Source organism: Fulmarus glacialis, unplaced genomic scaffold, assembly GCF_000690835.1.
Source record: "Fulmarus glacialis isolate BGI_N327 unplaced genomic scaffold, ASM69083v1 scaffold18070, whole genome shotgun sequence".
Lineage (NCBI taxonomy): Eukaryota > Metazoa > Chordata > Aves > Procellariiformes > Procellariidae > Fulmarus > Fulmarus glacialis.
This window is the reverse complement of record NW_009187319.1, coordinates 24,921-37,990: the sequence shown is the minus strand read 5'-3', so window position 1 is coordinate 37,990 and position 13,070 is coordinate 24,921. Positions and strand designations below refer to the sequence as shown.

General features: G+C 41.8%; 1 protein-coding gene across 1 annotated transcript in view; it reads right to left on the bottom strand.

Annotated features, from left to right (window-relative positions):
* Window positions 1-1,272: 1,272 nt before the first annotated feature.
* The window catches only part of C2CD2 (C2 calcium-dependent domain containing 2), a 35,854-nt gene continuing 24,056 nt past the window's right edge, over window positions 1,273-13,070 (bottom strand). Inside the window, exons 9-14 of the mRNA XM_009574791.1 lie at window positions 12,221-12,360; window positions 11,780-11,951; window positions 10,912-11,025; window positions 8,354-8,481; window positions 6,901-7,213; window positions 1,273-1,499 (exon numbers count right to left, since the gene is read on the bottom strand). Coding sequence (XP_009573086.1) covers window positions 1,273-1,499; window positions 6,901-7,213; window positions 8,354-8,481; window positions 10,912-11,025; window positions 11,780-11,951; window positions 12,221-12,360 — 1,094 coding nt within the window. The remainder of the gene's footprint in view (window positions 1,500-6,900; window positions 7,214-8,353; window positions 8,482-10,911; window positions 11,026-11,779; window positions 11,952-12,220; window positions 12,361-13,070) is intronic.

The following is a 13,070-nucleotide window of genomic DNA, read 5'->3' as shown; positions in this document are numbered from 1 at the left end:
AATGTAGATGATGGAAAAGTACAGGTATGCATGAAAGATGGTACCTGTGAAACACTGACTGACATTTTACTCTTCTTAATAGCCAAAACAAGAACTGTACCTTTACTTTCATCAGTTTTTCCTTTTAATTTAAAGGAGCCAGCTGCAATATTTAATGAGGCAAAAAAGTAAAAAAACTCACCCAACCAACCACTCATCACATGACAACACTGGTGTATCTAGAAACTGAAAGACAACTAAGGGAACTATTATTTTTTAAAAAGCTCTCTTCACAACTGTGTTTTCTAAGATCTCAGTAAGTGTCTAGCAAGTAAAACAAGCTGTCTAATGAAAAGCATTATAGGGTTAAATATGCTCTATTCATCACTTATTGCTCCTAGCTTTGCATTTGATATGATGGTTAATATACCTGTCTAACAAGTACGTGGGAGAAGGAATTAGAGCCCCTAAGATAGGTTTTTGCATTAGCAACGCAGCTTCTCACACAGGGAAGAAAAGCTACATATAAGAATTTGTAAATGTTTTGTTTGCGAGTAGACTCAAGTAGAATTTAAAAAAAGTTCTGTTTTTTAAAGCATAACTTATGCACAGAACATTAAACAATATGCTAGTATAAGTCTTTGCATAATTTATTGATTTATGGCTAATATCAAAGGCATCTCTCCACCTACATGGACTGAGCAGTTATTACAGCAGGCTACAGTTATTACAGTAGGCTATCTTAATCAGCACTTTAGTTCTGCTTCTGAAAACTTACCCGTTTCCAAATTACAATACAAACTGGATCTGGGTCTCTCTTTTCCCTTTCAGCCTGACTAGAAAAACAAGCTGAGACTTGTGTTGCTACTATTCCAGGCTGCTGTAAGGAAGCACAGTGGTACCTTCTCTCTTTATAGTGGTTCAGTCATATAGCAGGTATGATGTTTCAGTTCTTAGCTCCCTGTTAATGTAAACTAGGTGCTTACACGCAGGTCCTTCCCACCTGCACCATTCCCCATCCTCCCTCATCTTCTACAATAAACCACATGGTCCTCCAAAAGCTGTCATGGTACAGTTAGTGCTGCTTGTATTTGGAGGAGCAACTTTATCATCAGAGAGAAAAAGTGTTTTGGAAAAATAAACAAAAAAGACAAGCTTTCTGTTTATTCCTAGACCACTGTATTAGTGAACACCATTTTATGCAAGTCATCAGCCGTATTTGTATTCTCTAGTACTGCTCTGTAAACAAATGGTCAACTGATGTGCAAGTATCCCATCAGAGAGTGTTCAGTCTTATACATATGGTTCTGCCGAAGCACCATTCAGTTTGTTCTTGCTTTTGTTTTTGGAAAGGAGCTTTCTGTTCAGAATACGTGAAAGTGTGCCTCCCTTCTTGCGCGTTTCCTCTGACAGTGGCTGCTGCAGGTAGACAAGATCGTTGTGCGACTGACTCATTCCTGGATCCTTCTGATGATGTCGCCGGCGGAAAAAGAGCTTCGCACTTTTTTTCAAAATCCCACCTGTGGAAGCAAACAGCAGAGGTGCAGGACACTTTAAACAGAACAGGCTGCTTTCTTCTTGGAGCTCAGCTTTAACTGTAACTGCAGCACGACTGAAAAAAGCTTTGGTCTTAACATTTCCAGTTTAAGCATCACCCTGGTAACTATTCAAACAATGTTAGAAAGCTAAGAGCATGGTGAATCTAAAGCAAGAATATTGATGGTTTGTAACCTAGAGGTCATAATAGTACGAGTTCCATCTTGGAACAAGTGATTTCAGATACTGGCAAATGCGAGCAGTCATCGTGCTTTCAGCCAGAGGCACACATACACACACTACATGCTACTGAATCCTTGCCCCACTGTTGATCCAGCTCTCTCCCAACTGAACACCACTGAGAAATTCAGACTCCATGGAAGTACGTATTTCTCCGCCTCTCCTCATTCCATGCAAGTATCATGCAAGCTGAATCATGACAGACTCTGGTAGTTCTAGATCTATGCGTATACACATACTTGTACAGTCAGCAGAAACATTCAGGAGAGAAGAGCACACATATATTGCTAGAGGAGCACTAAAGAAAAAAGGAATTTTCCTTCAGTTCTTTCAGAAATGATGCTGTTGAAAAGGAAGGAAAGCTACTGTGAAACATGCCTATGAGCAATCAAATATTAATCCTCTGATTTCAGCTTCTAAAGTCAATCCACACATCTTGTGGAAGTCTCCTTCCTTATGCTTTATTAGTTTCAAATGCTCTTCTGAAAGGTATGGTAGCGTTCAAACATACACATGCACAGCGTTTGGTGTGGGTTGTACACTGGGTTCTCACATGTCAAACAGGCATATCCAATCTTTCCAATATAATAAAAATACAGAGCATTTTATAAAAAGAATGAAATAGAGGAAGTAATGTTACTCTTTGTTGTTTCAGAGATCAAGGGAGCTGAGTAGAAAAGATTAGCCCATGACGCACAACATGAAGGTGGCATTTTAATTTGAGGTGAAGGACACTGATGGTGCTGGAGAACAGTACCTGGCAGTCAACCTGCATGCAGTAGGCCCATACAAGCCAGACAGCATGTATTCTATATGAATTCGGTAGCACCACCTAGAGTAACAATCACAAAGCATTTGCTATTCTAAAATCCTGTTAGGAATAGCAATTCACTTCAAGCAGATTAAAAATAATATTACATCTGCTTCCAATAGGTTCAGAAATTTGCTCAAATCCCTTCTGCGGTAAATTAGGTTGCTTTATTTTGTTGTACTCCTTCCCTTGATCCCATGTCAAAGCTATTATGCAGCCAAGGCAATTGCAGCTGTCATCTCACCAGGGACTCAGGACTCATGTTGCCAACACCAGCCACCAGTACTCTTCTCTCTTTGCAAGCTCGGGTTGTTTTTGCAGCCACTGTTCTGCCAAACTCCACCTTCCCTTTCCATGTGCGCGTGTGTGCCTGATGCGTAAGGCAGCTCGGTGGCAGCTGGCAGGGACACCGCTCCGAGCTACTGGCAACACTCAGCCTGGGGTCAGTACATCAGCCCAATATTAAAACAGCAACAGTTTTGTGCAGAATTGGGTAGTGGTGTTGTCCAAGTGGCACGAGCCAATTTGAACGAAGGAGGACCCAGGTAGCAAGCCAACACAGGAGCCTTCTGGCAGTCAGACTAGTACGTGAAGACAGTTATCTCCCTGGCAAAGCTTCCACACCTCGCTCCCGCACCACTATCACGTTTCCCGATTCTTTCTCATATTAATTCCTGTCACCGCACGGTCTTGATTCTGCTTTTCCTCCCATTGCAAATGGATACAAAAAGCAACACACAGACCAATTCTTTCATGCGATACTGTGCAATAGCTAGAATTACATATTTGTTCCCCAAGGACTCGACACAGGCTGCATGTCATTTTGCACAGCGGCAGCTGCAGAATAGGTATTTCATGGCAACTCTGTTATACTCAGCCAGATGCTTCTTTGTTCAGACCGGAGCAGTTACAAACACGTGCTTGGGATTATTACTTCGTATTTTAAGGACTAAGCACTCAGCACCTGGGAGGATATTTTAGCATGTTTCGTTTTGCCGCTGCTGAGACTTTTCTCACAGGGCATGATGGGATGGAAGCAGAAGTCAGCTGAAAGCAACTGGAAGTCATGGATTTGAATCTTGACTGCTCGCCCATCACCCTCTGATTGATCTTTTTGGCAAGGCAGTACCACTTCAAGCTGTTGTCAACAGCATAAAAGAAACAGTGTTCAACCCCATGATACTGACAGTTGTTAATATGCAAAGGCTGGGGGGGATTGATGAGGCCTTGCTGCTGTGCGGCTTTTGTTTTAGCAGTCAGCTGTTCTGCCCAGCAGTCCCAGCAGCTGCAGCTGAAGCTGTGCCAACAGAAGGAGTAGGACAGAAGGGTTTATCCGTAAGCAGCTATTTAGTCCTACCCATTCAGACCGATTTCCCATACTAGGAGATAGAACCGAACCAAGAAGGCTGCAAAAATTGTACCAATGGCCTCGCTGCACTTGCAGAACTGGAGGCAGTGCTTCCCTGAGAGCAGCACAGGCTCAGCATGAGCAGCAGCCCCCCGACATGAAAGCGCCCTGTGTTTTTGGAGGTACTGAGGCCATTGCTACCTGGAAGCTTGCCAAATCCCCACTGTCACCCGTCAGTCTCTAGCCAGTTTGGTACGTGCTGCCTGACAGTGGCTCCAGCTGTTGTGGAGGCATGCACCCCTGCTAAGAAGGCAGGGTAGGGCAAATCACAAGCTTGGCGATGCTCGTGCCATTTGCATGCTTACTTCTCGAGTCCAACAGGATCCATATGCCTACTCTGCCCCTAACACCAGGAGATAAGCAGAGTGCGTGTCAAGAGTGCTGTACAGACTGACTGGTCTTCATAGATTCCTCTGCACTAGTTTAGGGCATTCTGAAAATGCTTGTGGGGCTAGGATTACTTCTGAATCTCATTTCTGTTAATGAAGGAAGATTTCCTTCCACGTCTACAGGGAAACAAATAGAGATCGCTTTTTCCATTCCTTCCCAACTTCCAAAACAGTTTTTATCCAGGTGGTTTTGTAAATACCTCATAGCTCTATGAGTTAGGCTAGAAAAGAGATCTAGAAAACTGTAAGCAGCAGGTTTTAAAATAAGCATTCTGCATATGCATATACAGATATGGGGTCACCCATGGTTTGCATGAGCAGATGTTTGATTGATAACCAGATACTACAGGAATCGGCATGATGGAGAGAGATCAGGAATGTAGAGCACCCCTCCAAGCCTTCCTTGCTGTCCATTCTGCATGACCCACCTGGACAGCACGACCACCAGAAGAATGATCTGTTACAGCAGACTTGTCTGCTAAGACACCTGAGCACGGGAAGGTAATTTTGGAGGAAGGAAAGAAATGGATGGGGGAAGAAGAAAACGTGTGCTAAACTATGTTTTGCTTCAGTTTTTACAATGAGTGTACCATTGTAAAGCTACATTTTCTTAAAAAAAAAAAAAGACAAAAATAACTTACTGTGTAGGAAATTAATTCTGGTTGGCATAGTAGTCCTCTTAAGTTTATAAAAGGGAATGGGTAAGAAAGAGGAAGTCAGAAAGGTAAAAAACAAAAATATGCAAGAGTAGAAAAAAAAAAGACAGACAGTGCTAACTTTAAGACATTAATACCATACACAAGGCTTTTTAAAGCAGAGGGGAGTTTGTTTTGTTTTGTTTGGGGTTTTGGGAGTTTTTTTGTTGTTGTATTTGGTTTTGTGCGTGTGGGTTTTTTTTTTTTAAAGGGAAAGTGTTTGACAAAACAGAAACCTTGAACTATTCAAACCTAACTGAAGGTAGGGGGGTTGAAATGTGGAAATGTTTTCCTATCTCACTCCATAAAATCCTACTCAGCTATGACAAAGCAGAGATACAAGACTTCCACAAAGAGACCTCTGTATAAAGAATGGGATTTGAGAGTGGGTTTTTAAATATTTTTTTCAAGGTGAGACAACTCTCAAATGTAGAAGATACTTTGCACTTTTTAGCAGTTCTATACTACACCATGTAAACAGGATCTTTAGAAGCCTGATCTCTTTGCAACATACTGCACAGGAAAAAACAAAACTAGACAACAGTTCACATACAAACTTTCACTTGCTTGTTTTAGAATAACATGTTAAAGAGACGTCCAGAGGTTTTGCAAAATCTCATACAGCTTCCTAACTTCCTGCACAATTAACCCTCTACCCCCACCCCAAACACACCCAAAACTTTGCAGTGCCTGACCATCTATGTCAAATTGATTGTTGCTATACCATCCTGATCTATCATGCCTGACCATCTATGTCAAATTGATTGTTTTGACAATCAAATGGTGGAGCAATACAGCTGCGAGAAGGCCAGAAAACCTCGGTGCTCTAAGGGAGAGCCTTGGCAAAGAGGTCCAGTGTATGCCTTATGTGGAGGGGATTACAAAAATCTAGTAATATACTCAGGTTTTGTAGTAAGCCATTTTACAGTATCTCTGGGTAAGGAAAGAATAGCAAATAATAAAGCGAAAGAGAGATGCATATGGGTGAGAAACACAACAATTTTTGCAACTTCAATGTGCAGCCCATGAGACCGGTGCGCCGCCTGTTTAGGATGTAGTCCACTGCACTGGCTCTTGTGTCAGACTTCCTAACAGCCCCCGTGTTTACCTCTTAGCCACAAACCAGTGCTACAGCCTCAGAGGTTAATGGATTTAGAATCACAAAGAATCCTAAGACATTTTCAAACTGCAGCTATCCAGGTGTGTAACTACATAAGCAAAATGATCTGACCTTTTACTTACTTATTAAATTACCCTTTATCCCATTTTCTTTAGCAAACTACTTATTAATGAAATCAGTGAAAAGAGAGAAACTGTTCACAAGGCCATTAAGCGTGAGTGTACTTCTGGTTTAGCCATGGTGCTTCCTGAACACATGCTTTAGTGAGGGCAGGGGAGTCTTGTGCTCAGAGATGTGAAGGAAGAGAAGAAACATATCGGAAAGCAACAGTGGAACCCTGCCATTTTCATGTTAGTAATGGGACTGCTAATATAGCACAAGTCCTTGTTTACAAGAACATGGTTTTCATCAAGGAACTGACAATGTGGCTAGTTATTTCTCTCCCAGATAACTGAGTTGGGCTTAGTGAGCTACCCTTCAACTTCTAAGGGTGAACCCTTCTGCTTCCTGATGGAGGGGAGTGTAAGAGAGCCTGCCATGTCTTGCAGAGCCAGAGGACTGCGCTCTTCATGGCTGCTAGTAAGACAGCTTCAACCAACACCACAAGGAGTTTAAGGACAAAAATCAGTAAGAAAGGATGAACTACTACAGTGTGTTGCATGACACTGCCAATTACGTAGAGAAAGCAGTCATTCACTAAAGCGGAGGTAAGGATCACATACCTTTAGATTTTTTCATGCTCCCAGTTTCTGAAACACTTAATGAGCTCCCAGATATTTCTTCACAGGTCTGGTCTAAGAGCGTGTGGGTGTCCCACTGTTGGCTGCCGTTCTCCAAACCCCTAGCCTTATGGGCACTTTGCTGTGGGTCAGTATCAGGTACTATTTCTAAAGCACCTAACGACAGCTTTTCATCAGAGGTGACTTTTGCAACAGCTTCCTCCACAGTGGGTGGATCTGCTTCTTTGCAGGAGCTGTCCATGGCTGCAGCATAGTCCATCATCAGTGCAGCTTCACTGTCCTGAGATAAAGAGGTCTGCCCAGTGAAAATAAGAGACAACACTGACACAAGCGCTTTGCTGGAAAAAAACCTGCAAAAGCCTCCCTGCAAAAGTTCTTTTCTCTTCTTTACACTTTTACTTGTATTGCTTAGGGCTATCAGAAAGCCACTGTGAGGCTTCCTTAGCTCCACTAAAGGAGAGGAGCATATAGCCAAGTTTTAATAATGTTGTCAATGCCAAATAACTCAAAAAAAAAAATTTAAGTACATGCCTTCCACCTATGCCCGGCCCCACTGCTAATAATGGGACTCTTTCCTACATGTGCTGCTGTAATGAAATATCAGCATGCATAGGTCTTTCTAAGAAAATAAACACCAAAGTGTTTCATTTTGTAGAAGGACTTCTTGGCATCTACATCAGCTAAATACAAATCCACACAGTACCCCCATTTCCCAAGCAGATACATCCATCACTGTGGCAGCTGATCCTCATTCCCCCCTCTCAGCACAGCACAGTGATCATGAGGGGATCTATGTCCACTGACTTGGCTTTGACTCAAAGCTCTTTAGGGGTCCTGTGCATAACAGGAAGACTTGACAGCAAATGTCCATACAGCAGCCTGCAGGGAAAGGACTACAGGCAGGCACCAAGCATCAGATGGCAGACTGAGGCTGTGGATGAAGAAAGTCTGGAGGAATGCTATATACCATGTGAGAAACAGTCTTCTGTTGGCCCTCCCTCTGGAACAGAGCCCAAAGGACTAGGACGTTTTTCAGAGATTTTTAACAACTTTGAAAAAAACAGAAAAATTTTTCATACTTTTCCTGTGCATCTTCCCTCCGTGGGCGAAACACAGAGAAGGACTAATTATCCTCTGTTCTCACCTAAATTGGTTTTCTCAAATCCCTAATCATCCCACTCCCATCCAAGGATACCATGCATTTTTAGTCAGGCTATCAAATCTAACAATCAAAAACCAACACCCTCCCAAACAAATCCATCCTGATTTGGCTAAACCTGAAACAGTTACTGAAACAAACTGGCACACAGACCTAGATACTGCAGAGACTGCTGAATGGAAAACAGCAGAACGCATGTTAAGTCAATGTCGCATTCAGTGGAGCAAAGACTTTACAGTACTAAGCATTAAATGTAAGTGTTGTTTTCTGCTCTACCTTGGACACCCCTGATATGATAATGGTGCTCTTCTTTCTAGGAGACTTGAGCTTCTGCTTTGCAGACTCGCTTAACTGCCGAATGGCTGCTTCTGCAACAGGATCGGTGCCATTCAGTACCAGCAGTTCTGAAAAGAAAGCATTATTTCAGAGGGAAGAAGAAAAAACAGGAAAAAACATGGCAAAGAGAGCCAGAGCTTGTTCTTGACTTAAAATTCAAAGAAATTAGCAGAAATGGTATAAACACCAAGCATACCAAAACATCTTCCAATTCACCACCCAGCTACTGGGTCTTATCTTTCCCTTCTGTTACCCATTCTTTTGAGAAAAGGTACCTAAGTTGCACTTATAAACCCTTGCCCTGAGCACGCAGGAGGTTTTGGAAGCCTAGACAAAACATCCAATTATTTCAATGCATTGCTACACTGCGGTGACTATAATCCAGAAGCGGTGGGTAGAGCATCAGGTATCACAGTCATGAAGAGCCATAGTTCTAACACGGCACAAAGCTGGCATGTGCTACTACTTCTTCAGGTAGCTATTTTGCTCTTTTTCCAGACGTCCTTGCTTGGCATTTCCAGATTTGCTATGGCACTATTATAGAATGGGGAAGGCAAAGTGGCAGTCGCTCTGTTCTTTATCAGCTGCCTCCAAAGCCTGTAAAATGCATCTCCTTTTCCCCTCCAAACATTGCACAGGAGTAGCAAACCTTCTTTATAAAATGCTCTTTAATGACAAACACAAGTTTATTTTTAAGCATGGCCATTTCTGGCTTGTAGTATGCAAGTACTTTGGGCACAGCAAATACACACTAATCAAATTCGTCACGCTTAGGAACAAAAAAGGCTAAGAAAGTTAACAAGACAAAAATCCCCATATTTAATTGTCTGATGTGGGCTCTTCTGTTAAGAGTTTTAACAACAAAAGAATACAGGCAGGAATAGCACCAGTGTTAATTAAACTGAGCAGCGTCTTTTGTTACTGTGACATTAGTGCAATAAAAGACGAGGCCTGAATAATTATGCTGCACCAAGTGTCTCGGAAACTTTTGGAACTTAAGAGTATGTGTGCACAAGGGGTATGCATGTCCACGCATGCCTGCACACTCATTATAAACCTCTACTTTTCCATCTCCCCAGCCACTGCAAAGCCCCCAGGAACAGCTGAGAGCATCCAGGACAGCATCAGTGGCACTTGCTAATTCTTACTGTTGTCATCACTTAGAACTGTGGCACGGCCACAGCATCTTTTCCATCGTTCTTGTTGCTATTTTGGCATGATGTTTGTAATAACTACTACCTAAGTTACTGCCATACCAAATGTTCCTTCGTATTTCTTTCATTTGGCTTAACTTTTCATTCTAATGAGTAATTCTTCCTGCTGTATTGTATAAACATTTCACAGAAATTCCCCTGCACTCCCATAACAACACTGTCCATATCAATGTGCTCTAAGTCATCTTCAGATGAGCTTTCCAGTAAGTGCTTTGTATCTTTAATATCATAAACAGCTATGAGGGTCAACTCAGAAGTCTAGCACTATCTTAACATTTCCCAAATTGGCTTAGTAATACCATGCTGCTTCATGGTATCAGACTACTACTTAGTCTAGAGGCAGGGAAAGATTCAAGTGCTATTAAGCTATTCACGGTTATTGGTTCATGCTCTTCCCCAGATTTCTGTCTTTTGGCCAATACATTTCTATCTCTCAGCAAGCCTTCTGACTGTTCCAGGAGCAGTCTAGATCATCTCCAGATTGTCCCATCTCCACTCAAATCTGTACAAAGAAAACTGGACTCCACATCATGTGCCATTTGCAGCTAGACTGGGTCTCATCTTCCATTACTACAGAGCTACTGAAAGATCAAATCGTGACCACACAAAGGACTGAAAAATATGCTGCAGACTCAGTTGCAACTTGAAAAGGTAAAACTCCCCAGAGTCAAAATCAGGTTTAATACAGTCAAAGTGAATTTATAATTAAAGTTATTATCAATGCCACCTGACACTCCGAAGGCACTTCAGCTGTATGCCAGGTGACTTAGGAAGGTGTACAAACAGGCACAGCAAGACTGTGTATTTGCATTAGCACAAAAAAGCCCAGTGGCAGGGCTAGGAAGAGAACTCAGTCTTCCTTACATCAGTCCAGCCTCTTGTTCTGCCTTTTGTTCGGCTAGCGGGGACTTCACAATGGCCCTAGAGGTAAGTTTGACAGGGTTTTCATTTTGTGCAGTGTCCCCCATGCCTTTATAAAGGAGGAATCTTTCATTCAAAAGTAAGAGAAAAGACAGCCTGGCTTTTCTGCAGTCATCTCCCCTCTCCAAACCACAGCTCATTGTTATTTATTGAAAATCAGTAATTTAAATCACCAATTAAAAACAGACTTCTACTGCAAGACTGCTATATCCGTAACCACAGTACTTGCTGACATAAACATCTCAGTGCCTGTTGAAAGGCAGTAGCCGCATGGGTTTGCTGTTATTTTAACAGGATTACATTAATCCCATGTGCAGCAGAGAGAAACGTATTCTCATTAGCAGCTTTGAACATTTCTATTACCTGTATCTGAAGACGATAAAGTTTTGCTGACTGGAGCACCGTGAGAATGGATAGCTTGAATAGAGAAATCCTTTTCAATCATCTTTACTTTAACTGGAGTTTTCACAGGAGAATCTGAGAACCAAGATTTTTTGTTATTTAAACTATTCAAGACATTTATTATGAAAATAATAAGAATTTATTACACCAATGTTAAAGCCTGTTCAAAACATAAGTGTTTGAAAAAGTTTTTTAATACAAATTCTCAATGCATGCTCTATGGTAACCTGACCCCAGAGGACCTGTGAAGTGTAGGAATTTATTGTTTTTAAACATTTTACTGTAATATGCTAGACAACACCCACTAAAGTTAAAGATCTGCTTTAACAACTTAAAAGAATGCAGCTCTTTGTGAGACTTCACACAAAGACTGTTTAGAATTTTTACTTTCACATTTATCCCAAGAAGAATCAGAGAATCTACTCCTGAAAGAAACTTTGTCACAAGATGACACCAATCCTCATTAGAGATTATAATACAGATCAGAGTTAGAAGGCACAGGATGGTCTGTCATCAGCAAATACTGTAAGAGTCTAACACTTTCGTCATGTGAAAAATCATCCACCAAACCCAAGCTCTTCTGCATTATCACTCTACCACGAAGCTTTACAGTGTGTATTAAAAGGAGCATTAACCACTCCTCTTGTAAGAACAAGGTTTCATGAAAATTAAAAACCTGATTCTGAAGAATACAAACAATGACTCCCCCACCAACACATCAGAGAAGTCTGGACAACAGCGCCTTTCCTTAGATCCCGCCCCCCCCAACTTTTCCTGCTCCCAACGGATAACCCTAAGAGTGAACACAGGAAGAAGTGGACTTCCTCACCCGTGCTCAGTGGAGATGATCTCCCTTCTAGACGAGGTTTGGTTTTCACAGCAGTTACAGTAGTGACCACAGTCCCACAGGGCATCACAGTGCGATCCTTTTCTATCTTAGTGGCTGGCACTGGAGAAGAGACTTGCCACGTCTTTAATTCATTGGGTTCTATAAAAGAGAACTAGGAAGACAAAAAAATGTCACCTTAGAAGCACAGTTAAATAAGAAGGACACTAACATTTCTAGTTAGTACTCCTTTAACATTTTTACTAACGTTTAAGAGCCAAAGAGCTAATTCTTTTGATAAACACAAATACCATGTGAAGTGTTACCACGCAATCTGAATGCGCTACTCTAACTCAGCCACAAACGGCACTTCACAAGATGAGCATTCGCAAGTACTTCCCAAAGTGAAAGATCCACTGTAAAACCATCCAAACGCAGTAGTACCTCTGCACTAATGGATCCCAGCCCGGGCCCCAGCTCTGAGCTGCTCTCACTGGCCCTGCTGTTCAGTGCAAAGCTTTGCTGGCCGGAAGGTTGTTTCCTGAACAAGTCTAGAGGTACAGTCACCTTTGCAGACAAAGGTCCTAGAAGAAATAAAATCAACAAAATCAGCGCACATCGAGCTGTCAGTATGTTTAAGGGCAAGAAGATGGGAAAGGAGGAGGAAGAGAACAGGCAGCTAATTGCAAGAACTAGTTCTACACCATGGGACAGAAACATGGCAGTTTTCACAGCCTGCTTTCCATTTTACGACTGTTCCTCAGCCTGGCCTAGTACCGTGCCACAGGGAAGATTGGAGACGTGAAACATTACTTATTTGCCACTATTTCTGGCCATTATTTTTCCCTGTACATGCAGAATGTTTAAGGGAAAAGAAAACATTCATTTCAGAGAATACTCTGGATTCCTGGTAAACTGGTGCATCATTAATAATATTTTTTCTTAATTTGATCTTTAGTGCAAGTTCAGCAGTTCTCTTGTTCCTCCCCTTACTTTTTTAGCTACAGTAGATAGACTGGAGCAAACTATCAGTAAAATTACTGCACGATTTCAGGGATAAAAACCTAGTTTTCTGAGGAACTCAAAGATAAATAGAGATCTACATTATATTCACATTACTTAGCTCTCTCCTTACTAATATGATTCTACTTTGAGTTTTCTATTCAAATTTCTGGGAGAAGAACAGCTAAGATGGTATACAGGGGAAGAAAAATGATTGCCAGTGCAATCAATTGTGACTTTTTTCTTCAAGAAACCAGGCTGGTAGGATGCGGAATGTTACTGGTATTGTTTG